The sequence below is a fragment of the Callorhinus ursinus genome, unplaced genomic scaffold (genome assembly GCF_003265705.2).
Source record: "Callorhinus ursinus isolate GAN/ISIS: 27379988/994484 unplaced genomic scaffold, GSC_fseal_2.0 scaffold4, whole genome shotgun sequence".
Taxonomy (NCBI): Eukaryota; Metazoa; Chordata; class Mammalia; order Carnivora; family Otariidae; genus Callorhinus; species Callorhinus ursinus.
Window position 1 is genome coordinate 55,031,117 of NW_027397066.1, and position 27,175 is coordinate 55,058,291.

At 38.6% G+C, this 27,175-nt stretch overlaps 1 protein-coding gene and 1 pseudogene across 1 annotated transcript in view; both read right to left on the reverse strand.

The window, feature by feature from the left end:
* The window catches only part of LOC112835819 (transmembrane protease serine 11E-like), a 78,692-nt gene extending 52,492 nt beyond the window's left edge, over positions 1-26,200 (reverse strand). Inside the window, exons 1-3 of the mRNA XM_073891255.1 lie at positions 26,137-26,200; positions 23,239-23,329; positions 13,009-13,206 (exon numbers count right to left, since the gene is read on the reverse strand). Coding sequence (XP_073747356.1) covers positions 13,009-13,206; positions 23,239-23,329; positions 26,137-26,200 — 353 coding nt within the window. The remainder of the gene's footprint in view (positions 1-13,008; positions 13,207-23,238; positions 23,330-26,136) is intronic.
* Positions 16,969-17,067, reverse strand: LOC112836145 (U6 spliceosomal RNA; annotated as a pseudogene).
* Positions 26,201-27,175: the final 975 nt, after the last annotated feature.

Consider the following 27,175-nt stretch of genomic DNA (forward strand, 5'->3'; position numbering starts at 1 on the left):
TTCAAAATTGCTTTGGCTATCCAGGGTCTTTTGTGGTTCTGTACAAATTTTAGGATTATTTGTTCTAGCTCTGTGCAAAATGCTGGTGGTATTTTGATAGGGATTGCATTAAATGTGCAGATTGCTTTGGGTAGCATAGACATTTTAACAATGTTTTTTCTTTTTTTAAATAATTGCCATCCTGACATGTGTGAAGTGATATCTCATTCTGGTTTTGATTTGCATTTCCCTGATAGTTAGTGATATAGAGTTTTGTTTTGTGGTTTTTTTTTTTTTTTTGGTCATCTGTATATCTTCTTTGGAGAAATGTCTATTCAAATTCTTAGCCCATTTTAAAAAATCAGGTTATTAGTGTTTTTGCTTGAGTTATAGGAGTTCTTTATATATTTTGAAGATTAACCCTATATCAGATAAGTGGTTTACAAATATTTTCTCCTATTTCATAAGTTGCTATTTGACTCTATTGATGATTTCCTTTGCTTTGTAGAAGCTTTTTAGTTTGATATAGTTCCTTTTTTTTGTTATTGTTGTTGCTGTTGTTTTGTTTTCTTTTGTTTTTAAAGATTTTATTTATTTGACAGAGAGAGACACAGCGAGAGAGGGAACACAAGCAGGGGAAGTGGGGGAGGAAGAAGCAGGCCTCCCGCAGAGCAGGGAGCCCGAAGTGGGGCTCAGTCCCAGGACCCTGGGATCATGACCCCAGCCGAAGGCAGATGCCCAACAACTGAGCCACCCAGGTGCCCCTGTTTTTTGTTTTTTTTTTTGCCAAGAATTATGTAACTCAACCTAGGTGACATACTGGTAAGTATCTAAGCTGGAATTTGAGCCCAATCTGTCTAGTACTAGGTTATAGGCTGGGTGGTTAACTACCATAATTTAGTAGTGCATTTTTAACTTCTAGGTGGGTGGTTTTCCAGCATTAAAACATTCTTTTTTTTTTAAATATTTTATGTATTTATTTGTCAGAAAGAGAGAGAGAGAACACAAGCAGGGGTAGTGGCAGGCAGAGGGAGAAGCAAGCTCCCACTGAGCAAGGAGTCCGATGTGGGACTCGATCCCAGGTCATGACCTGAGCTGAAGGCAGATGCTTAATGACTGAGCCACCCAGGCATCCCAGCATTAAAGTATTCTTGATAAATCATTAAACTAAAGACCTGCAAGACTGGCTTTCTTGAATCTATAAGGCTAACCAGAAGGAGAATATATGTAAATTATCTCAATTGTCTGAGAAAAGGCACTCACTACTCAACATCCAGTCAAAAATACAATGTCATAGTTGGTTTCTTTTTAAAACTTACCTACCTGTATTTTTATGAAATGCCTCATTCTAAAAAAAAGAGATAGGACTGAATATTTAACAATATTAATGATTTGGTGGATGATAATGTAAAAGATATCTTTTTTAACATTTTAAATTTAAATTCAATTAACTAATATATAATGTATTATTTGTTTCAGGGGTAGAAGTCTGTGATCTGTCAGTCTTATATAATACCTAGTGCTCATTACAACACATACCCTCCCCTAAAAGACATCTAATACCAGAAGTTAGCAAGTTAAATGAGCTTAAGTGGTGCTAAATTAATTGAAATTGAACTGCAGAGGGACACCTGGGTGTTTCAGTTGGTTAAGCATTTGCCTCCAGCTCAGGTCGTGATCCCAGGGTGCTGGGATCCAGTTCTGCATTAAGGCTCCTTGCTCAGTGGGGAACCAGCTTCTCCTTCTGCCTGCTACTCCCTCTGTTTGTGTGCTTTCTCTCTCTCTCTCTGAAAAATAAATAAATAAAATCTTAAAAAAAAAAAAGAAATTGAACTGCAGAACCTAACAACAACTATTTAAATAAGTTCTACCAAGTTGTGTTTGGCGCGTATCTCTCTGTTTGGAAATTACAAAATTATCTTAATTATAATGATGGAAAAGGCTAACTTCTCTTTTAAGGAAATAACTTTGTTTTTATTCATCTTTTATTCCTCAAAACATCTAGCATAACGCCTAGAACAGCAGACTCACCCAAAAGCATTTATAGAATGACCAGAAATATTATTGTAAAATATGTTGTTCTGCTTGTTTAAAACCGGACCTAAGTGAACAACACTTTTGGTTTCCCCCTAACATCACAAACAAGGCTATTTTGATCTCTGGAAGCCACAATTTCCTGTTACCAACCCAAATCCAATATGTTTTTCTACCTATTGGTGAATCTTTGTTTGGGCCTAATAAAGTTAAAATAAAATACACAAGTGATAATGCGATCCTGCCCTATGTGTGGAATATCTGGAAGTGTGGGATATAAATTATTAAAAATGGAACCCCCAAACAGGCTGTCAGAATGGATGTGCCATTTCTTCATGGTCTGAAAATATTTAAGGAGAATATCCAATGTCACGAGTCACCTTATAACATTTTTATGCCCGATATATACGTGAAATGAAAGAGAAAGGAGGGCTAAGGTTGAAAAAGAAAATAGATATCAAACAGTCTTTTGTTTAAGTAACTTCGGGTACAGGACTATATATCCATAGAAGGGCACGGAAAGGGTAGGTACAGGCCTTTCTTCATCACTTTTCTTACTCAGTTCCATTATTCAGCCCTGATCAACTGTGTGTGGACGAGGCCTCTCTCTCTCCACCTTAAAGGAGTTCACCATTGATTGGGTGTGTTGGTTACTGAATTACTCAATAGGAAATGAGTCTCATATCATACTCACCTAATCAAGACAATTTCAGAACAAATGCCAATATAAAAACCACCATTACCTCATTCTTTTATTGAGAAAAAAGAAAGGGAAAATAAACCTACATTTTCTGAATACTGAAATAGTATAGACTTTTAATGATAAGGTAATCAAAATAATTAGCTGATTATGAAAATAAAATTAAATTTGAATACATTTAATTCATATATTTGTTAAAATATCTACTGTATATAAGTGTTATACTGAGTTCTGAGGTTAGAAGATGGAATGATTCATTGCTTTCCACTAGCAGGAAGTCATAGCAGGAGAGGCAGATGTAGATGCTCCTTAAGTGGTATGGAAACAAAGAGCTAAGGGAAGAGAGACAATAGGAGTAATTGATTCTGCTTGGCAGAGATTTTACAGAAGGCCAAGAACTCACGAATAATTAAGATCTCACCACGATGGGGCGCCTGGGTGGCTCAGTCGGTTAAGCGACTGCCTTTGGCTCAGGTCATGATCCTGGAGTCCCGGGATCGAGTCCCGCATCAGGCTCCCTGCTCAGCAGGGAGTCTGCTTCTCCCTCTGACCTTCTTCCCTCTCATGCTCTCTTTCTACCATTCTCTCTCTCTCTCAATAAATAAATAAAAATCTTTATTAAAAAAAAAGATTTCACCACGATAAAGAAATTTCATTCCAGGAAGAAGCAGCAGCATAAGCAAAAGTACTGAGACTTGAATAGAATACACAATACATTTGTAAGATGTTCACCAAAAAACCTCAGTCTGAAAGAAATACAATTTTTTTTTTCTAATCCACACCCCTAAGTAATCAAACTCTTTGTGCTAGTCCCTTCTTGATGGATCAATGTAATAAGCAACCTGGAAATAAGTTCCCATACTGAGTGCTTTTGGGACAATCCCTTTACTTCTTTTTTTTTTTTTAAACATTTTATTTATTTATTTGACACAGAGAGAGAGAGCACAGCAGGGGGAGTGGCAGGCTGAGGGAGAGGGAGAAGCAGGCTCCCCGCTGATCAGGGAGCCCAATGTGGGACTCCATCCCAGGTCCCTGGGATCATGACCTGAGCCGAAGGCAGACGCTTAACTGTCTGAGCCACTAGGCTCCCCTCCCTTTACTTCTAAGAAACCATTCTGCATGGTTGAACAGGATTAAGTTTTCATTCAAATATAGAAATTACCACCAGGCCACTCCTTCCTTGTCTTTCCTGTCATTATACTGTATCACATTCTCGGAAGGCATTCCTGAGCCACTTCAAGGACCCTGCTCTGTGCTTTGTAAGACACAGTACTTCACATAATATTGCATTTCTTAGCCCATTTTTATAATTGTCTGTACATTTGTATCCCTCATGACAGTGTAGGCTCCTTAAAGACAGGATTATGTCCTTCTTTTTAACCATAGTATTGCCAAGGCCTGCCCAACTGCCAGACCCATAGTTGGCACTCAGTAAAAATCTATTAAATAAATGAATGTGTGCATGCTTGTTGTTTTAGGGGTCTGAGATCCTCTTGTGGGGTACTGGGTCAGGCCTGGCCAAGACAAGGATCAGTAGGGCTGGCAACTGAGGATTAGTTCCTAGGGTAGGACACACTAACTGAGGAGGTCTGTGGTAGAAAAACAAGAGGACTGAATTTAAGCCAAAGTCCTTTAAAAGAATGGAGTTTCAAAGTCAAGAAAACAAAATCAAATGGTAGAATCAGAGTCTTAAATGAGAAGAAAGCCTAGGCTGTGCTTTTCAAGCAGGGGATCTTGTGTTCACAGGAGTATTTGTCAGGGTGCCTTGGAGGACAGGAAGCCATAAAACCAACGTGGACCAGCTTCCTACAATGTCAGATTTATTCAATGGTGGGTAATTTAAAACATTCTATTTCTACTAAACATGGAGTGAAATTAAAATTTTCACGTATTTTAAAAATAAAAATGAGTTTCAAAATAACTAGCTTTCAGTGAACCACTTCATTTGTATGCCCAAGTCCCTAGAGGCATGTGCTTTTCCCCCTGATATTAGGGACTCTGCAGCACAAATTTCTGAGAAGCATAGGTAGGGTAAGAAGCTGAACAAAACCAAACTTTCAAAGAAATACATTGAGCACAATTCAAGAGGAATTTTTTAAAAAGATTTTATTTACTTATCCATTTTAGAGAGAGTGTGTGTGAGTAGGGGTAGAAGCAGAGGGAGAGGGAAAAAGAATCCAATGCACACTCCAGGCTGAGCAGGGAACCTGATGTAGGGCTCCTCTGCGGGCTCAACGTGGGGTTCAATCCCATGACCGCAAGACCATGACCTGAGTCAAAACTAGGAGTCAGACTCAACTGACTGAGCCACCCAGGCACCTCTCAAGAAGGATCTTAAACAACTTACAAGAACAATATTGGGCCGTCCTTAGCTTAATTTTACTGATTTGCATAAAGGTGAGTTCTATGGATTAGAGAAAATGTTAAGTAGGTGAGTAGGTCTTAACTTTTTTTTTTTTACAAACAATTACAAAAAATGTATAAAACAAGATTTGGCACAAATTGATCATTGTTGAAGCTAGGCAATGGATACTTGAGGCTTCATTATACTATTCCCTTTATTTATTTTTTATTTATGTGAAAGTTTTCACACTAAAAGTTTAAAGAGACAAAAACAATGTGTGCTTAATTATAAAATAATGTTACATGCGGGTAAGCAAAAGGAAGAAAATGTGCAAGAAACGTAATTCCATCACCCAGATACCACCATTTTGTAGTATTACTTTCCAAGACTACTTGTAGATAGCAATAGATAATTTTTTTAAATCTAAAAGAAGTATAATTCCATTGCCCAGACACTATAATATTGTAGGGTTAATTTTCTAGTCTACCCATAGATAGAGATTAGATAGATATTTTAAAAGTTGTGTTTGACTCTCTAAACACATTCTACCTTACTCTGTATTGAGTCAAACACTGCACTCTGACTATACTCTAGTAAATTTGACTGCCACTTCCCTGGTTATGTGCCTTTAATTTGAGGTTGCTCTCCAAAATCTCAAACACTCATGTTATTTTTTATTTCATCATATGAAATAAATAAAGACAGGTTATAAATAAAAAAAAGACAAGTTAACTTATGTCCTATTTGTAATACTTTGTTCTAATAAAATAGTGCTGCTGAATTGGCAATGGTCCTAATTCAGAATACTTTATGAGTAGAAAATTAATTGGCATAAAATAGAACCACAGTGGATATTCACTACAATGTACTCTCCAGTTGCCTAGCACATATCCAAAGACGTACTATAGCTCCAAAAATATCCTCACCACGGATAACCCATGTGCCACCAAAAACACCCACCTCCTTCCCAGATGGGAAATTATACCAAGTCATGTCTATTAGACCTTCACAATGTCCTGTGGTAAGTGTTCTTCAAGTCCAAGCTTTCTGTACAATCTCCTTCAGTACTGTTGAGTCAGACTCTAATGTGAGAGTTTCAAAATCCCAGTCTTGGGTTAGAGGATGAGTTTCACTATTCTTCAGTCAGGGTCCCATAAAGAAATAGATGGCACAACTAAATAGGTTAACTTCAAGGAGGAACTGTTTACAAAGGGACTATTTACTAAGTAGTGGGGGTGGGAATTACAAGGTAGAATGCAGGAACGCAGGGCTTTGTAGCAGTTGAGCTATTGCCCCTAGGACAGAAGTTACCAAAGGAGGGAGAGAGTCACACAGAGTGATTTGGCTTGAGTAGATCAGTGACCTTCAGTGAAGGACACAGAGGCAAACTTGCAAGGAGGAAGCCAGGAGATAAATGTTATGACTTTATCCTCTCCCCTCCCTATGATTCTCTTTAGACGAGTTAGGCTCACTCATTAAGCTAAGCTCAATTTCCCAAACCAGAGTGCGGCTATTTAATGGAGAATAAGGTGGAATGTATTTGGAGAGTCAAACACAATTTTTAAAATGTCTATCTAATTTCTATCTATGACTAGACTAGAAAATTAATCGTACAGTATTATAGTATCTAGGCAATGGAATTAGGTTTCTTATGGATTTTATTATATATATATATATAAAATTATGGATGCTTATAATAAGAGATTACTTTCTTCCATTTCTTCTCTCTAAATGAGATATTTTATTATAGTTACTCTGCTTATGGTGTGCATTTATTTTCCCCTCTGAATCCACTGTCCTCCTTCTACCTTTCTCTACCCTAGTCTCTGTCCTGGGAGGCTGACCTGTATAGAACACCATTAATGGATTCTTACATTCTCTGGCTTCCAGTTGTTCTAAGCCAATGAGGAAGCACAGCAGTAATCTGTGAGGCATAAGTTGGTTTGGGGGTATGCTGAGGACAAAAGTAGGTCTGACCAATGTGTCAAAATTTTAAAAAATCTCTCTATCAGGTATGAGGATAAGGAACAAGTATGAAATTAGTTAAAGGAATGGAGAAAGGACCAATGATGCAGCAAGGCAGCATTCCTGAGAACCATGGGGGATCAGGGTAAGAGGTCTAAGTAAAAGAGAAGCATGATTAAACTCAGATTTGTATGTAAGAAAAAGGTATAAGTCCCACCAAACAAAGACATTCTATAAATGCTCACAGAGCCATAATAACAGTGAGTGGTCCCTTCTATAAACCAAAATGAGAAATGAAGACCTTTCCTTAGACTATTTATCAAAATATTAAAGACACAAAAAATACAAGTCCCTAAGAATTTTTTTCCTGGAATTCCCTATGTGTATTCTCCATATTCCACATTGTTTGTCAGTTTTTTGATAGCAAACCTAAAAAAAGCTCATTTTTTCTTGCCAGTAGTAGACATTTTGTTTAAGGCATTATATACTTAAGGATTTAAGACACTCAGTGAGATGATAAAAGTTTTCATTTTTCATCACTTTGAGAGGTTAAAGAATTAGAGCTGTACTATAGCAAGATACGTGGGTGCAGAGTAATAGCTATGAGGGTAGGCATTGTACGAATATTGTTATTTTAAAAAAATAAGCCGCTTCCAGTCAAACACAGATTCAGTTAATAAAAACTCAAAATACGGGCGCCTGGGTGGCTCAGTTGGTTAAGCGACTGCCTTCGGCTCAGGTCATGATCCTGGAGTTCCGGGATCGAGTCCCACATCGGGCTCCCTGCTCAGCGGGGGGTCTGCTTCTCCCTCTGACCCTCTTCCCTCTCATGCTCTCTGTCTCTCATTCTCTCTCTCTCAAATAAAAATAAATAAAATCTTAAAAAAAAAACCTCAAAATACATTATGCATATACAGAGTTTATTTCTTATTTACTTTTGATATTTAAGAATGGACAGGAACCGAGAAAAAATTTCACAAATGCAGGAGCAAATCAACAGAGTTGAACAGAGCTAAACTCTCTATGCCAAATAACTACAGTTAAAAAGAAGCATTCTAATAATGAGTCCATTCTATTAGTAACTTTCAAAATACTATTTTTGGAAACAAGGAAAACTTTGCCTCTCAGGACTTCTTTTGCATGAAGAAAACTATTCCTTCCCCTAAACCCTAATATTTAGACATTAGGAAAAAAAAAAGAAATAGTATTATCAAGTTGTAAATATGTAACTTAAAAACATAACCTTATTAGTCATGACAGTGGAATCAAGATGGGTGAAACATTCATTTTGATTTTAAGTTATGTGATTAACATAATAAAATTAAAAAAAAATCAGTTGTTCTAATATATCAACCATACCTTCTTGATTTGCCTTCATTACTTCTTCATCATTACTTGATGAAGAATTATATTTTCAGGGGCGCCTGGGTGGCTCAGTTGGTTAAGCGACTGCCTTCGGCTCAGGTCATGATCCTGGAGTCCCGGGATCGAGTCCCGCATCAGGCTCCCTCTGACCCTCCCCCCCCTCATGTGCTCTCTCTCTCTCTCTCTCTCTCATTCTAGCTCTCTCAAATAAATAAATAAATAAAATCTTTAAGAAAAAAAGGAATTATATTTTCAAACTACAGTTAAATCTACCTGTAATATATATATGCTTATGCTAAGTGTATGATGTGCATGTGTATGTTTTGGGGGAAAATGAACAGAGATGGGGAATAAGGACTGAGGTAAATTTGTAAGGAATAAAAATGAAACACAATGAAATTATCTAATTTTTTAAAGGTTGTGCTTTTTTTTCAGATAATTCCATGGATAATTATTTGACCATATTATAAAACACACATATTAATGAGAAAAGGGTGGAGGGCAGACTTCCAGTTTCAAAATGGCAAACATTTGAGGTAATCTCCCCTCCTACACTAAATTCATAGAAATGCAGGAAAATGTATTTTTTATTTTTTTTAAGATTTTATTTATTTATTTGACAGAGAGAGAGAGAGCACAAGCAACCCATGGGAGAGGGAGAAGCAGACTCCCTGCTGAGCAGGGAGCCCAACACAGGGCTTGATCCCAGGGCCTGGGGATCATGACCCAAGCCGAAGGCAGACGCTCAACCGACTGAGCCACCCAGGTGCCCCTGGAAAATGTATTTTGAAAATAAAAACAGTCATAGTAAAAAACAAACAAACATAAGTCATAAGAATAAAAGGCATAGCATAAGAAATATAATCAATGATATTGTAATAATGATATAACAGAACATGGTAGCTACACTTGTGGTGAACATAGCATAATGTATAAACTTGTCAAGTCACTAAGTCATATATATACCTGAAATTATAGTAACATTGTGTGTCAACTATAGTCAAAAATAATAAAATAAAATTTATAACCACCACCAACAGAAAAACAAGAACTTATAGAACTACAAAAAGAGTAATTGACCTTTGAAAAATACAAACAGGTATGAGAGAGGTCACGGATTCCCTTGGGAAAGTTCTGACCTAGGAGGTAAGACCGGCAACACTAATGCTCCATGCCTAGAGATGATGAAATCCCGGAGAAGGAGCTAGACCCAGAAGCAATTGGCAGGATGATTAGTTAGAGTACCACAAAGGGAGAAGCCAGGCAGGACAAACCTTGCATATCTCCTTCCTCCCGCTCTTGCAAGACAAATAGCCGTATCTACCTCCAGGCAAGAAAGATGAATATGGGCACTTATTGCAGAGAAATAGGACAACAATGTCGGTGAGGGTTAGTGGCAGTAAGAGGAATGGGGAACACTCAAACCCAGACCAGTCATTAAGTTACCCTGCCAGGCACGACATCCTTCATTAGATTTAGACAGGAAGGAGTAGAAGACATATTTCAGGGGATAATTGCCTAGAATTTTCCAGAACTGCACAAAGACATGAAACCTCACAAAGGGTCAGCAAGATAAAAACACAGAGAAGAGATGGTGAAATCTTAGAATATCAAGTTAAAGAAGAGAATCCTGAGGCCACTTGAGAGAAAAGATGGATTCCTTACAGACAGTAAAAACTGACTTTTCACTGGCATACTGCTTACAATGAAACACGTGAACAAAATATTGAGTGAAAAGCCTTTGAACCTGAAACTCTCTACCTAGTCAAATTATCAAATAAACGAAATCATTTTCAGAGAAAACAGTAACTGGGAATTTGATGGCCTCCTTTTCTAGTTCTGAATGAATTTAGCTTAATGTTAAGTATCAAAATAAGCTTTAAACATATTTCAGATATAATATGCAGCTGATCCTGCCCTTAGGCCCCCTGCCAATTGCCTACTATTGATGAATGCAATTGTTAGTTTCTCTTCAACGAAATCTATTCTTTGGAACTACGCTCAGTTTGTTCCTTTGTAACACACTTACTTTCTACTCATCGTCCTATACCTCGCCACTACGTCACTAAGAATGTAGGTTTTACATTTATGTGGCGCCTTGTGTCTTTGCCCTGATTCCTCTATCTCTAAAGCCCATCCTTCTACAACCGTACATGTCTATCAGACTTGAATCATGGCCTATCCCAATCTGGCTCATCCAAATACCACTTAAGCCTCGGTTAGGGCAAATTAAGACTTTTAGTAACATATGAGATTATAGGGCGCCTGGGTGGCTCAGTTGGTTAAGCAACTGCCTTCGGCTCAGGTCATGATCCTGGAGTCCCAGGATCGAGTCCCCCATCGGGCTCCCTGCTCGGCAGGGAGTCTGCTGCTCCCTCTGACCCTCCCCCATCTTGTGCTCTCTCTCTTTCATTCTGTCTCTCAAATAAATAGATAAAATTTAAAAAAAAAAACATACGAGATTATATGTTATATTAGAGCTTGAGGCTACAATGAGTCCATAATGAATCAGAAGAAATAGAAGAGTCCTCTAGCCTCTTTAAATTTAAATCTTAATCCTGCAATTTACTAGCTGTGTGACCCACGGTCAGTCTTACTAAACATGCTTAAACCTATTTTTATAAATGAGGAGAATACCCTTTTTACCTCAGGGTTATTGTGCAAAAAAAATGACATAATGTATTTAAGAACCCCCAAACAATACGTAGACTATCCATAGATGGGAGTTTTCTCCATTTCTTCCTCTTAACAGCAGGGCAAATTCTGCTGATAAAGAAATGTAAATTCATTTAACCCTGAAAAATAATTTGAGAAGTAAAAATAAAAATTCATTTTTCCAGTCCACGAATAAAGAAAAGTTAAAAATGAGTTGAATGCACCATGTGATATTTTGATTTACCATGTTGCTATCTGTGAATGCCTATTTAAAGTCAAGTTATCAAATATTTGAGGATGTAAAATACACAAAGCACTCCCAATGTGTTCATAGCATGTAGTTATATATTTGTGTCACTAAAGCATACAAACCAGAAAATTTGTATGTTAATTTGCAATGAGAAATGCTGTCAGTCTAGCTAAGTGGACCATCATTTTCGGTTTGGCCTCACCAGCACATTCTTTTCTGGTAGGCAAGTCTACTGGGAAAATCAAATTATCAGAATATTCTCTAGTGAGCATGCAATCAGAGTAGACATTAGTTAGATAATTCCAGTGTGGCTGATGCATCTTCTCCACAATGGATGTCTATCTGCTGGGTTACCCACAAACTAGAGGTGGCCTCTTACCCTCTCCCAGTGGGATGCTGTTTCTTACTACTGATAATGGACCTTGGGACGCTGCTTGTTTCAGCTTCTGTGGCTGAATTGTTCTTCCTTTAAATTTGCTTTGCTTTCAATTGGGGTTCCTGAACCATCTAGCTAGTGGAAAGTGAACTTTAAATCTTGAAGCAGGAGAAGTTTCCAAGGAGAGAGTGACATACAGTTCTCCTGCATGGTGTGGAAATGAAGTAGGCCTTTTACACTTGTGCACAAGTAGCTCTCCATTATTCTTGAGGAGAGTCCCGAATATAGGGAAGAAGTCCCCAGGCAGAGAGGCCTGACGTTGGGCTGAAGTGCTCTACTCAGTCATAGCAATTTGATTTACTAGCAAGGCTGTATCCACAGAGCTGAAGACGGGTTCTCTTAAATATGGATTTGGTCTGCTCTCTACCTAAGATTACCATTTCATTCCTGGACGCTGGGTTTATAATCTTTATTCGAGAATTTGCTCCCAGGAGGGTAAGAGATGAAATTGTATTCGATGTGCAGATGGAGCTTCTCCTTGCCTCGTCCTGAAGGCAAGACGAAAAGCAAACTATTGAATTTGGTGCAGGGGCATCTGAACTATAATGTAACTCTTTCCTATAAAGTGTTATTTGAGATGGGCTTGGGAAAAGCATGTGACTGTTTTAAGTAGTTGGTTGAGCCAGAGTCCATTAGTGGAAAGGATGTGGGTTTTCCCCTGAGAAGCATGGACTTCTCCCTCACATGCACTGTGTGTGCGTGTGTGCATGTGTGTGTGTGTGTTGGCTCGTGCTATGTAGAAGTCTCATGGTTGCTATGCAGGGACTTGGAAGTATAGTTGGGCTATGGGTTCTAAGAGCAGCTACTTGTAATAGTAGCTGTTAGTCAAAGATAGAAACTAGTAGCCCACAGTCCCACTGAGGCCCCCAGAAATGTTTGGTTTGGCCATGGCAATATCATTTAAAAAATAAAAGAATCAGGTGCCACACTGCTCAGAAGTAAAGTTCCGCTTAAGAATATTAACTTCAGACCTCTTGCAAAATCAGGTCTGGCAAACCTAGGTCTTTGTTCCCACAGGTCAACTTTGTTCCCAGCAGCTTCTCTCTTTCAATGGAGCATGTGCTAGCCAGTTCACCACCACTCTCACGTTGTCTCTTATTGGGTGACATTTAAGCCAAATGTCATGGCCACTTTTCTTACAGCATTTAGCCTTCACACTTCCCCATTACCAGCCAAACCTCTGTTGACATTCAAGTTTGTAATTCCTATGCCTCCCAGAGCTTGCAAAGGTCCTAGCAGGGTCTCACACATCTTACGGAGAATCACCAAAACAGTGTCACCACTCAGGAGCTGGGCAGGCAATGCCCGTGGTAGTTAGAGGCAGAATGGCAGGCTGATAAACATCAATAGCAGCAAAGGTAGCAAACATCCCGTCAGCCAGCAGGGTGGGAAGGCTGCAGGGAAGAACCTGGCTGTAGCAGAGCTCCCAGCCACAGGCAAGGCGAGACCCTGCAAACTCTCCAAACAGGTGCCGATATCTGATAATCAGATAGAGTCTTTAAGCATCATTATCTAGACACAAAAATGAAACGTCACCTCAGTTTGTAGTGACAAGCTAATGAAGCTGGAGACGTGGGTTGCACAAGTTCTGGAAGGTCATCTCAGGGTCACCTCTTCACTTTCTCATTTGTTCTCCACTGTCTTACCTGCATGTGAAGGCATGCTTTGGCTTCAAATAGAACAAAAATTAAGCAATTTTCTTTTGGAAACAGTAAATGGGGGGAGTGACCTGTTTTTTTTAATGGCTATGGAATAGCACTGATTTAAATGTGGGTCGCACCTTCTCATAGGGAGCACATCTTAAACCTTATACTTTCCCCTGTGGTCACAAATGTTTAATTCATTTGAATATTTTCAGTAGATGGATAATAGAATTATATATAATTCTGTATTTTGAAGAACTGACAATACGTAATGTATGCTGTCATATCTGCGTTTGGAAGGATCTGCTGTGCTGCAGTTCAAGCCTGAGAATTTTGACAGAAGTTGAAATACTTGAGATCAGATGTACTGTGGGAGTGGGGTAGGTATCTTCTTTTTGGAAGGAAACTTGTAAAGAAAAGAGTCAAGCTCCAACTGAGCATCATTATCCAAGGAATAGCTTTTTAATTCACTTTAGTGAATTTAAGTACCTACACACAATGTCCATTAATTATAAATTTTATATAATCTATATAATATGTCATAAATGATAGAGAAGTATGTGAAACAAATGCAGAGAAACAAGAATTCTTTTTTTTTCTGGTTTGCTTTTTGTTGGTGGTGAGTTTTTGTTTTGTTTTGTTTGTTTTTGTTTTGTTTTGTTTGAGAAACAAGAGTTTTTATAAGTACAAACCGTCTCAGTTTGTAACGGGAAATAGCTGGATAATAGGGAGTCTCCATCTGCAACTTTGCAAAATATTGCCAAATTGTCTCCCAATGTCATTTACCAATTTACACTCCCATGACAGTATGTGAGAGTTCCCGTGTCCATCCGTGGTTATTTCTGTCATTATATCTCAAGTACCTACACACAGTAGGAATATGAATGATGTTTGATGAATGAACAGATGAATGAGAGCCAGGATTGTTTTTAACCAGGGGGACAGTCCAAAACACAGGTCCAGCACCAGCCCTTCCTAAAGGCGCGTAAGGTCAGATCTGGCATTGCATGAGAGTCTGCTCAGAGAAGCAAAGTAGAACACACTGCATGGAAAGAATAGTGACAAAGAAACAATCAAATCCCAGGTGAGAAAAATGTAACAGAAGGTGGATAGGACATGGCAGGAAGGCAGTGTTCCAGTAGGGCAATACACAGACATCCAGGCAGCATTGATTATCAGTGAATTTTCAGCTAGTGTGAACTCTAGCTCTGAGGGCAAGACCCCAGTTTCTGGAAAGGAGTGTCAGAGAAACTATTGCCTTTATGGAGAGAAAGACAGTGGTAGGTACAAAGGACGTTAAGGAGGGTGGGAATTGAGTGGAAACTAGAGAAAACTCCAGAGCTAGAAATCAGAGTAGGCCTGTCAAACTGTACCTATGTCTTTAATTTCCACTCTAGAGCCCCCCAGTGTTCATAGATATCGATGTATTTTGGGCTGTAGTTCAGGGTCCATGGTGTCAGTTTGCAAACAGATCTCCTCCTTTCCTTAGTTCCTTTTACCCTGCCCTCCTCCTCCCCACTGGCCATCACCTGGGTTTCATTCTTCACACTGTGTGGTCTTACAGGCTCATTATTAAAGACACAGTCATTACTCCTGGTTGCCATCCTTTAATACTAAATCATGACTTCCCGAGTTTAGTTCAGTCTTCTGATGGGATTATTTCAAATTAATCTGCTAGTATTAAAAAGTTCAAGGGGTGCCTGGGTGGCTCAGTTGGTTGAGTCCAACTCTGGATTTCGGCTCAGGTCATGATCCGAGGGTTGTGAGATCAAACCCTGCGTCGGGCTCCGTGCTTCAGATTCTCTCTCTCCCTTTTCCTCTGTCCCTCCCCCACCTTTCTGTCTCTCTCAAAAAAAAAAAAAAAAGTTCAAGGAGTGTGCAGTGAAGAACCATACCTAATAGATACATAAGTATCCAATAATGAAGGAAAAATGTTACTTATTTCCGAAAACACCGCTGGTAAGTCTGAATCTGAGAGACTTGAACTTCAGCTCTCACATTGCAAAAGGATAAATATTTCAAGGCAAAAGAGAGTATCTACTTTCTATAATGCCTGTATACAGTTCTCCTAGAAAAGAAAGCTGAGACATTTGGGAGGGATCTTTCTACTAAATTATGGCCAATGGTAAGTGTAAGGAAGAAATAATCAGTAAGGTTTGTAACATGTTTCTCTTTTTTTTTGCCTCCTGGTCTTGAAATTAATGAAAACTTTTCCTTTGATTAGACCCCTCAGTTCAATATTTATTGTTTATATTTATTGCTCTACTATTGAAAAATTATATGCATAAGACTTTATGCTACAAGGTACCATAGAAAATGCAAAGATGAAAAAGAAACAGAAGCCATTCCTCATAAACTAGCACTTGAAAGTTGGAGTTTCTATAAGTTTTGCAAATCAGAGTGGCAGATTTTCTCTATATTAACATCCCTCATTGGGGAGAAAAAAAGCCTTAACTTATACCACTTGAGTGCTACAAGTAAGGCATGATTTTCCACTGAAGCAATACTGCATCTTCGGTGGAGACATGAGAGTACGTCATCCAGACTACAACTTGGAGAGTTCAGAAGTCAGATGTCATTTAAGAATCCAGGGCAATTAGGAGTAGAAAAATAGAATCGACAGATTCCTATAGAAAAGTTGGGATCTTGCCATGCTTGCTTTTCTTAGAAGGAAATACATTTCCTGTACTTCTGTAAATGTCACTGAGGCAAAAAGGGTTAGCATATAAGTCCCCTCAACCTCGGGGTTCATAGCTAACCTTTAGTTTTCCATTTCTGATATTGAGTTCCTCATCCTGACAACCACATATATGTTTATAGATTTTTGGTTGAATAATAGAAGATTGAAAGAAAACCCTTCCTCCTATTTTTCTTTTAAGATTTATTTATTTGAGAGAGAGAGAGAGAGAGAGAGAGAGAGAGAGAGAGAGCATGGGGGGGGCAGTCAGAGGGAGAGGCAGACTCCTTGCTGAGCAGGGAACCCGAGGCGGGACTTGATCCTGGGACTCCAGGATCATGACCTGAGCCGAAGGCAGTGGTTTAACCAACTGAGCCACCCAGGTGCCCCCTTCCTCCTATTTTTAAAACTCCTTGATTATTGTCTTTCCAAGCTCTCCTTTCTTTTCTACACCATGTCAAGGCCAAATGCTTTCCACCTGGAGACCCTTGTGAACATCCTCATAATTCCAGGGAGAGGTTCCTGCTTATCTGAATCCCAGCATGACAAGGAAGAAGACACAGCCCATAATAACCCAACCCAACTGCAGTTCAAAAGTAGGATAGTCAGGTTAAGAGGAAAGACAGTGCTCTGCAGCAGATTCACCTTGCAAGGAGGCAGGAGTGTGGAGCTTGCACAAAGCACCACACCCACATAAACAAAACTCCAAAGTGTTCGCTCATCAGCTAAGGAGTCTCTGCAGCCAACATCTGTCATGACACCTACATTTATAGCCAAGTAACTGCACCATGTCAAAAGGATTATTTCACTGTCATAATTCATGAAGGGCAAGCCTTGTTATGAGAAAATTTAGGCTTGGAGTTTTTTTGTTTTTTTTTTTTCCAGCTTTATTGAGGTATAAAAATCATCTCGCATAACTGAAAAGTAAGGAATGCTTCACAAATTTGTGTGTCATCCTTGGCAGGGCTCATGCTAATCTCTGCATGGATCTAATTTTTGTATATATGCTGCAGAAACAAGCAGTAGGCTTGTTTGGACTTTTATTTGGGGTGTTGTATTTTTTCAGTTATTATTTTGACATTCCTTAGATCTGAAAAATCATCAAATCCCAAATTAATAAACTAATATGTTCTTTGAGAAAAATAGATTTTCACATCATTTTAATAGTACCTTTACACTGAACAGAGTTGATTTTTTTCTTAAAACAGTGTGTGCTGTTTTAATTATTGCATAATTATTATTTTTAAATTTCTGTTAATACTAGTTCTCTGTTCTAATTCTCTTCTTCAAATATTTCTCAGCAATTATCATCTATATATTCTTTCAGATAAAACTTTTTGAATCATTTCATCACATCCCTCCCTTAGGAAAAAACCTCTCATTTATGTCTTTTACCAAAATATATTCCAGATAGTCTTGAGTTAAATATAAATATGCAAACCAGCACCAGAAACAATTAGAAGGAAACAATTGTCTCTTACCTCTAGGCAGAGAACTTTTTAGGCATAAAGAGCAAAGGAAGAAACACAAAATGAAAAGATTGATGGAATAGATCTCCGGATTCTTGGACTTCTCGAACCCTTTCCCTGGATTAGTTTTACTAGCTGGGTAATCTTGGACAAGATACTCACCCTTTCTGTGTCCTTTGTGTCCACATCTTTGTAGTTGAGAAATGAACTCAGTCATGGTGAGTTTATGGAACACCCACTGCAAGGAGTATCAGGCAGGCATTTAAAAACATACTGAAGCATGGGGATAAAAAAACACTTACATAATCTTTAGAAGTAATGTGGTATAATCATAAGAATAGACTTTGGCATTGGACAAACCTGGCTTGTAATTTCTGCTTTTGCCACTTTAGTAGATCTGTGACTTACAAATAGGATGACAGCAGTTTAAAGGGTTGTTTTGAGAGTTAAAAGTAGTAGAGGCTAAAGTACCAAAATCATAATTTCATTGTCCAAAACAGTAAGCCAATCATCCAAATTCTAATGCAATCCAAAGACCACCATTCCTGTCCCTAACTCAATCAGTTCCTCCCAGATCAATCATGTCTTTAATTTCTCCTCATAACAAGGTTATTAGCATCACAATCTACTCCTAAAAACACGTAAACCAGATACGAAAGCAACGTACAAAGAAGGAGAATATTTGCAATGCGTATGACCAAGTGTTAACACCTTTTATATTAAAAAAGTCTTCTAAAAATCAAAATAAAAGATGAGCATGTTCAATAGAAAAAAATGAGTAAGGAACTAGCAATTCATAGAAGATATACAAAGGATGGAGAGAAAGATGTTAGTTTCATTTGTAATTTAAAAATGCAAATTTGGGACACCTGGGTGGCTCAGTCCTTTAAGCGGCTGCCTTCAGGTCAGGTCAGGATCTCAGGGTCCTGGGATTGAGCCCCAGATCAGGCTCTCTGCTCAGCGGGGAGTCTGCTTCACCCTCTCCCTCTGCCCTTCCCTCCACCTGGTGCTCCCGTGCTTGCTCTCTCTCAAATAAATTAATAAAATCTTTAGAAAAAGATGCAAATTAAATTAAGAATGTACTATTGTTTACCAATCAGCACCAGGTATTAAAAAGACTGATAATACTCAGTGTTGCAGACAGGAGGGTATATCAGTGAATGTTGGTGAGTTTCTAAATTGGTACATTTTTAGAAGGCAATTTGATGATATATTCAAAAATCTATCTTAAAAACTTAAATTGTCTTTAGCCATACCACTTATAGGAATTTGACCTAAAAATATCAGAGAGAAACATAAATATTTATGTATATGAATGTTCATCAAAGCATTATTTTGTAATAAAACAAAAAATAAACTAAATTTCTGTCACTTGGGTGAATGGCTAGATAAATATGTAATTTCCATCTGTTTGACTCTAATACCACTACTAAAAATCATGACCTTGAGAGCCATTTAAAGAACGAAGAAATTCTTGTAACTAAGCCTTCGATGGAATAGAAAGGATATAAACTGTATTTCTTATGCTATTCCAATCCTGAAAACAAACCACTCACTACATACACACACACACACAGAAAAGCAAAAAACAAACACAATAAAGTAATGTACATGAACTTCAGATTTTTCTCACTTCTTTTTGATTATCAATATTGTCTAAAGTTTCTGCAATGAGAATTTATTTACAATTTATAGGTTAAGAACGAAGTTTCTTCTTCTTCCAAAAAAATGATTATTTCATATACAAATGATTTTTTCTTCTTTCTATTTTAAGTCATTTTAATTTATTGTTTCCACATGTTTACAATCAATCAATTGATAAATAAATGATAATTCTTTTATTTCTAAAAAGACCTGGTGATGAAACTGTCCATTTTTATAATCTGAGTGCTGGAGTGTATATAAAGACAGAATTTAGGACATAAGCACAATAAAAGGGCTTAATAACGAATCAACAAATGCCAAAATATTATACCAACAATACAGATTAGTGATCTGGTTCCAGCTGGGTAAGCTTTTGTTTAGACTCAGGCTCAGGCAAATTCAGCACTCTTACTAAAGTAGGCTGATGTACCAAGTCCTATCCTCCACCTGTCCAGAAAAACAGACAGATAAAAAAGGGTATGGAATGGAAAGAACAAGCCCAATTTATTCATAGTACCAAGTACTATTCAGTGAACTGTCTGATCATTTAAATAATGCTAATTTGAGTTAGAAATTGAGACACCCCCCCCCCCTGCCGCAGAGGGCCTAGGAATAACTGAAGGAAATGTACAGGCCCTACAAAACCAGGATGTGCAAGCATTTCACCTCCCGGACCAAATAGTGAAATCACTAGTAAAATCAATATATCTATGGTTTTTCTCAATTCTAATAGTCTATGATGTTATATGTTGTTTCATAATAAATGAATTTGCATATACCCAGGAAATTCCTGTCTTCTCATTTCATTCTGAAAAATATTTGACCAAAGTGAAATTAATAGAAAAAAAGATTGTGGATGACTAATTATCATATAAAGACAGCAAAAGAGCTACCAGATTGTAATTTTAGCTGTGGTTCTTACAGGAAAAATTTACTGTTACCCCAAAATACTGCATGATGTTCTTTATGAGGGAAAACCCCAAAGCGGGCAGCATTGAGCTCAGGCAACAACACTCTCAAATCCCTTTATTTTAGTTCTCAAGTGCTGAATCAGCAGCCTCCTTCAAATTTGGTCTATTGGTCCCAGCGTAACAGCATGCAAACATTTTTAACAATGTTCACATTAATAACTGTGGTCACCTGCATAATTTCTCTAGGAGTTTGCATACTAATCCTACCCTCTCTGAAGCAGTTGTGAAACTGTTGGTGTGTGTAGTTATTTTTTAAAAGCCACAAGAGAGTAATTATAATATAAGGAGGGGTGGGTGCATATAATTTGGGAATTTTAACTCAGAGATACCTATCTAGAAATTCCCTGATGATGAAACTTCGTCAGAGAGACAAGTGCTCGCACATAATACAGGAGAGATTCCAATAGCTGGGGAAGAGAGGTTGTAGTCACCTCAGAAAGAAGCAGGGTGGTGCTTAGGCTGCAAAGCCCTGAGGCAGATGCTGAAAACTGATATTCCTCTTTGGCTTTCCTTCCTTTGTTTTTAGCCTTCTAAATGTTGTACACACTCATTCATAGTAAAGCCCGAAAATTTGAAATTCCCTGGGAATGAAATTGAAAAATTAATAGTTACTATTAAGTTGAGCAAGTTTTAGAACTAGTAATGATGTGGTTTGAAGTGGTGGGGCTCGGAGCCAATGGCCAAGAAAGAATTCTTGAGACATCTTCGGTGCAATAAGGTGGTTTTATTAAAGCACGGGGAGAGGACCCATAGACCGAAAGAGCTGCATTGTAAGTGTGAGGGGTGACTGAGTATATCTCTCAGAGTTGGGGGAAGTAAAGACAAGGCAAATTTCCAAAAGGACTTTCATATGGTAAAGAAGACTCACAGGATCCTGGAGGCCTAGCTATTATCAAGCTAAGGTTGTTTTTTCCACTAGCAAAGCATTAAACTTAAGACAGTTGGGCGTTTCCTGGAGAACTATTATACTCTGCCTGCCTGTATTTGTCATTGGGCTGCAGGTTACAAGGACATTTAATTTCATCTACATTTCCTTCTGCCTTTGTTTCCCATATCAGTAACATGGAGAGAAAATTTCTAAAGTGTGAGTCAATCCTCTTTTTTGCTCGGAATGGGATTTAAACTGTGTAACTAACATAAGTGCAATCTAACACAAGGGAGAGTGAAACAAACTGGCTTTACAGACAAGTAGTAAGCATTTAACTGGATAGAATAGAGCTTCTTCTAGTCAGATGTAACTATATAATACCCTAACAGGTAGAAAACTCATTTGGAATGGAGCCATGGTTTGAATGATGAGATTATGCTGAAGGATTCATCCAGACCAGGATTTATCCAGACTTCACCCTTTAAAAACTGATACAGTCCGTAAAGTTCCTCAAATACAATTTGATACTAATCTCTTCCCCTTGGTCTGCAGAGCCCAGCTCTTTGGAGGTTCTACTCCACCCTGCTGACTAAATTAGAGTTTTCCTTCTCCTTGCTCCCAGAGTACATCATAGATTCTTCTATTATAATCATAGTTAATACATACAGTGCTTACTCTGTGCTAAGCATTATTCTAGGTTCTTTAGATATATTAATTCATTTAAACTTCAAAGTAACTTTATGAGGAAGGTTCTAATATTATCCCTGTTGAGCACACAAATGTTAGGTAACATTTCTGTTACTTCAAATGTCATTCACCTTGTAAATTGAATAGCTGGGGTTTTAAAATTTTTTTTTTTTTAAGATTTTGTTTATTTATTTGACTGAGAGAGACACGGCGAGAGAGGGAACACAAGCAGGGGCAGTGGGAGAGGGAGAAGCAGGCTTCCCGCAGGGTAGGGAGCCCGATGCGGGGCCCGATCCCAGGACTCTGGGATCATGACCTGAGCCGAAGGCAGACGCTTAACGACTGAGCCACCCAGGCGCCCCGAAATAGCTGGTTTTGAACCCAGGCAAATCTGGCTTAAAAATCCAAGCTCTTAACCATCACTGGATTATAACAGTATTTTTACATACTTAGGTCATTGTGATGTGATTTATAATAAGAAGTGTATATTTGGTCTTCTTCCTGTTCCGGGCACAGAGCTCCTAAAACACTTGGAATTTCCTAAGTGACTGAGAGCCATAAAGGTGTCTTCTATTACGTTAACGAAGTGACTTTTGGAAAGCCCTCAGGTCACCTGAGGGTGGAGCTGGTTGTCAGGGGAACCAACCCTGTGATTAGAGGTTTAGACCTTCAGTCTTTCATGGCCTTCACGGAGGGGAGAGGGGCTGAAGATTGAGTCTAGCCACTAATGGCTAGGGATTTAATCAGTCATGCTAAGTAATGAAACCTTTATTAAAACCCAAAAGAGTTGAGAGAGTTTCCAAGTTGCTGAACCAGTATATTTCCATGTGGACTGTGCCTGGCTCCAAACTCCCCAAGGACAGAAGCTACTTTGTTCGGGACCTTGCCCTATGTATCTCTTCTTCTGGCTATTATCCTTTGTAATAAACCACTAATCTAGTGACTAAATTGGTTTCCTGAGTTCTGAGAGCAGCTCTAGCAAATTAATCAAACCCGAGGAGAGGATCATGGGAATCTCTGATCTACAGCCAGTCGGTCAGAAGCACAGGTAACAACTTAGACTTGTGATTGGCATCTGAAGTGAAAGGCAGTCTTGTGGGACTGAGCCCTTAACCTGGAGAATCTGATGCTATCTCTGAGTAGATAGTGTCAGAATTAAGTTGAATTGTAGGACACCCAGCTGGTGTCTGAGAACTGCTCGGTGGTATATGGACTCAGGGAAGTTCCACTCTCAGATTCTTTTCTTACAGCCACGGGACAATGGAGAATATATGAAAGATAGTGAAGGACTTTTAAGAAGCCAGGTCTGGGAAGTGACACAAATGGCTTCTGTCCATGTTCTATTTACCACCTTATACGGCTGCAATCTAGCTGATCTAATTCCAAGAGACACTCTGAACTGTAGCCTTCCCATATGCCCAAAAGAAGGAAACAAGATTAATGAGCATCTAGCCAGTCCTCCTTTCTGGCTACTTACTATCCCTTCATTCATCGTCCCACACATGAAACACAGTCACTTCCGTCACTAACTCAAAATCTTTAATCACTAACTGTATCAACGCAAAATCCAGGCTCTCCACTCGCCGTGCAGTCCTGCCCATCTGATCAAGATGCGATGCCCCAGGCTCTGGAGACCTATGAACTAAAAAGACAAGGAAGTGACCTTCACCCAAACGCATATCTAATTACAATGGTGGAGTCGGGACAAGATAACCACAATCAACACTTCCATTTAGGAGAAGAAGAAACACAGCAGTTACTGGTTTGAACCAATTTTGAAATCCCACTGAGCAGGGGAAAAATCTTGATTAGGTTCAGTTATGTTTTCTGGGGAGAATTCCCATTATCCAATGTTCTCAACCTCTGGAAGGCTCTTCCTTGTCCATTATTTCCTTGACTACATCTGGTGTGGGTATTGGGCAGTAAGCCCTTTTTAGGGGATGTATAGATTGAACAGCCTGCTTACTGCTGCAAGGTTGAGGATCTGCAAGTTGTTTTAAATCCTAACATCACAAACGTTTTTTATTGTACTTTCTTAGGTTCATTGGGAAAAACAGTTCTTCAAAAGTTTACTAGTTTTCGATCTGTGTCTAATCAATTCCATATGCCAGTAGTCACAACAATAGTCTTTTTCTAAACATGATTCTGCAGTCTGATTTGTGTTGTGGCTTCACCCTATGATTTCCTTTTTACTTAACGGCAGCTACCTTGAATCATCTATCTTGAGCAAATTGAGGACATACTCATAATCGGATCCTTTCCATGCGTCCCTTTATCCAACCATCAAGTTGTACTTAACTTCTTCATTCACAGCTTTTAGTAAGTCTATCTCTGATTGTTTAAGATTTAGACATTATGACTTTTAAGCTGGCAAGGTGCTGAATTTCTGTTCTCTCTCTCTCTGTCTTTATCATTTCTACTTTTCAGTTGGCCAGTTTTCTCCTGGAATCATCTCTTTTTTAAACTATACGTTGCCAAATGAGCAAATAGTCCTAAAAAACACTGCTAATATTTGGTTTTCCAACTCTTCCTATAGAGTTTACAAGCCCAATTGGCACATGGTCTGCATTGTAAGGAAAAGCAGGTAACAAATTTACTAAAAATGTTGCTACCATATAACATAGCTATCCAGTAACCATTTCTTCACTCTCCAGAGCCAATAGCTGAGTTAATCCCACATATTTCAGGTTTTTGTTATGGCAGTACCTCACTTCTGTTACCAATTACTGTGTGAAAAGGAGTATAGATCACTAGCAGCTTTAGCAATAAACCCTCAAATCAGAGGAGCATAATACAACAGAAGTTTGTCTCCAGTTCATAATGTGGCCCAGGTAGCTTTTTCAGGTGACATCCCTCACACTTTAACCACTTGCACAGAAAAAGAATTTGAGATAATAGAAAATACACATATTGGACTCCGCCCCCAGTTCTTGGCAAAGAGCTCCGAAAACCCTTGTAATTTCCTAAGTGATAAGAATACTAGGAGCATTTTTTGTTCTAATGAGGCAACTCTGAGTGGACTCCTAGATGGCTTCCGGATGGTGGCTGATCACGGGGAAGACCAAGCCATGACTAGAAGCTTAGAATTTTCAGTTCCATCTCCTCCTGCACCCTCTTGCCATCTTCAGAGAGGGGAGAGGGGCTGGAAATGGAGTTAATGATTGGCCACGCCTATGTGAGGAAGCCTCCATAAAACTCTAATAGTGTGGGGTTCAGAAAGCTTCCATGCTGGCAAAAAACCACATGGGGGAGTGATACACCCCAACTCCATGGGGATAGAAGCTCCTGTGCTCAGACATTCTCATACCTCACCCTATGTATCTCTTCATCTGACTATTTATCCCTTTATCATATCCTTTAATAAATTGGTAAACATAAGGAAGTGTTTCTCTGAGTTCTGTGAACCGTGCTAGCAAATTAATCAAACCCAAGGAGAAGGTTGTTGGGATCTCTGATCTATAGTGGGTTGGTCAGAAGCACAGGTTATAACCTGGGCTTACAACTGGTATCTGAAAGGGTGGGCCGGGGGTGGGGGGCAGTCTTATGGGACTGAGCCCTTAGCTTGTGGAATCTAATGCTGTCTCCACATAGATAGAGTCAGAATTGAGTTAAATTGTAAGACACTTAGCTGGTGTCTCAGAAAATTTGCTTGGTATTGGGAACTCTGCACATTTGGTGACCAGAAGTGTCACAAGTGAATTGTTCTATGTGAATAACAAAGGAGACTCATAAAAAAGAAACACACAACAGGGAAGAAATGGATTTTTCCTTACATATGGGTAAAAAAAAAAAAACATCCCTGAGATTTCCCCTTTAGAGAGTATGTACAAGATTGAGGAGATATTTTAGTGGTTAGCACTGGAAGTGGTAAACATCACACTCACTCATTGTCCATAAACCAGTCACTTGGCCCCAGACTAATGACAAGAGAGGCTGTGAAATGTAAGCTTCCTGCGTGCTTAGTAAAATGAAAAAGTATTGTTCAGCATGTAGCTGATAGATCTTCGCCACACTATGATAGGTAGAAAAAGCCCCAGACTTAGAGCAGTTATATTTGAATCCTGACTCCTAGTTCTTACTAAATGTTTGATCTCAGCCAAGTTAATTAATGTCTCATAATCTGTGTTTCCTAATATGTAAACACTATTCATAAAACCTAGTTTTATAAGGTTATAGAGATATGCAATTCAATTCTATATTTTATTGGTCAGGGTTATTAATACAAGGAACAGAAGCCAACTGTAATTTAGGCAAAAAAGTAATTTATTGAAAGGATTTTATGTAACTAAGAGAATTGCCAGGAAAGCTGAAGAACCACGTTCTGAAACGGGGAAAGCACAAAATGATTCTACACAACAGACCACAACTGAGACCATGGACCTTGGGCTGTGAGGGTCCTGTTCCCACCATTGGTGAATGTTGGATGCCACCATTTGCACAGCCACCCACCTCTGGCACTGGATACCATCTGCCACACTAGTTCTATTTCCACCAGTGCCACGGAACACGTCATTGCTCATGTACTTATTGCCACAATCACAGTAGATTCTTCACCACTCCTGCCCTTTTGTATCACTAGCTTCCGATGCAAAGTCAAATGGGTGCAGCTAATCAGTTGAGCCCAGATCATGTTCCTGTGCCCTAGCTGAAAAGGAAGATGGGCTATAGAGTACGTGGGCTTTACGGCTTCTGTCAAAGAGGCATATGGTGAAGAATTCCATAAGTATAAAAAGGGAATTTGCACTTGGGGCAAAGAGAACAGCAAAAGATAAATATTTACTTCAGACACTTATTGAGCTATATCTTGCAATTTCTGGGTTCAAGAGATAAAAGTCAATGAAATAGTTCCTGCCTCTAAAAAGCTGTATATGAAAGTATTTTATGAATTGGAAAGCTCTCAGAAATTGAAGATCCTGATGTTATTATAATAATTTTAATATCCAGATCATACTAATAGATTCTGGACATATTTTTATAGAGTTATGTTGAAGTGTCCATCTAATTTCAACATTACCTTAATCTATTCAATGATACAAGAGCCTCAAAATTTGACTTCATATGTACAATGCTATTTTTAACTAATAGCTTTTGATGATTAGCTGATAACAACTCCAAAGTTAAAAAATACAGTATATGTGAATGAGTTCTATGATTTCTCTTTATCCAATGAAGCTGCAGTTCCTGATCTAGCAGAAGAATTGCCTTTATTTATATGGAGTCATGTCAACCAACTTAGGGGAAAAAAGGCAAACAAAATAAAAACTAATGTTGCTTGTCTTCTATTGTAAATAGAGATTTGGGAATTTCATATGTTTCATTAAAGAACATTTTACCTTTTCTACATTGCGATATAAAAGAACTGTGGATCTCTGGAGTATTTCTCCCTACAGAGAACAAAGGAAATGTCCCTCTCCCAGAGCTAAATTAGTAATTAGCATTCAGTGAGTTGAATGAACTTCTAAAAGAAAGGGCTGCAGGTCATTCTTCC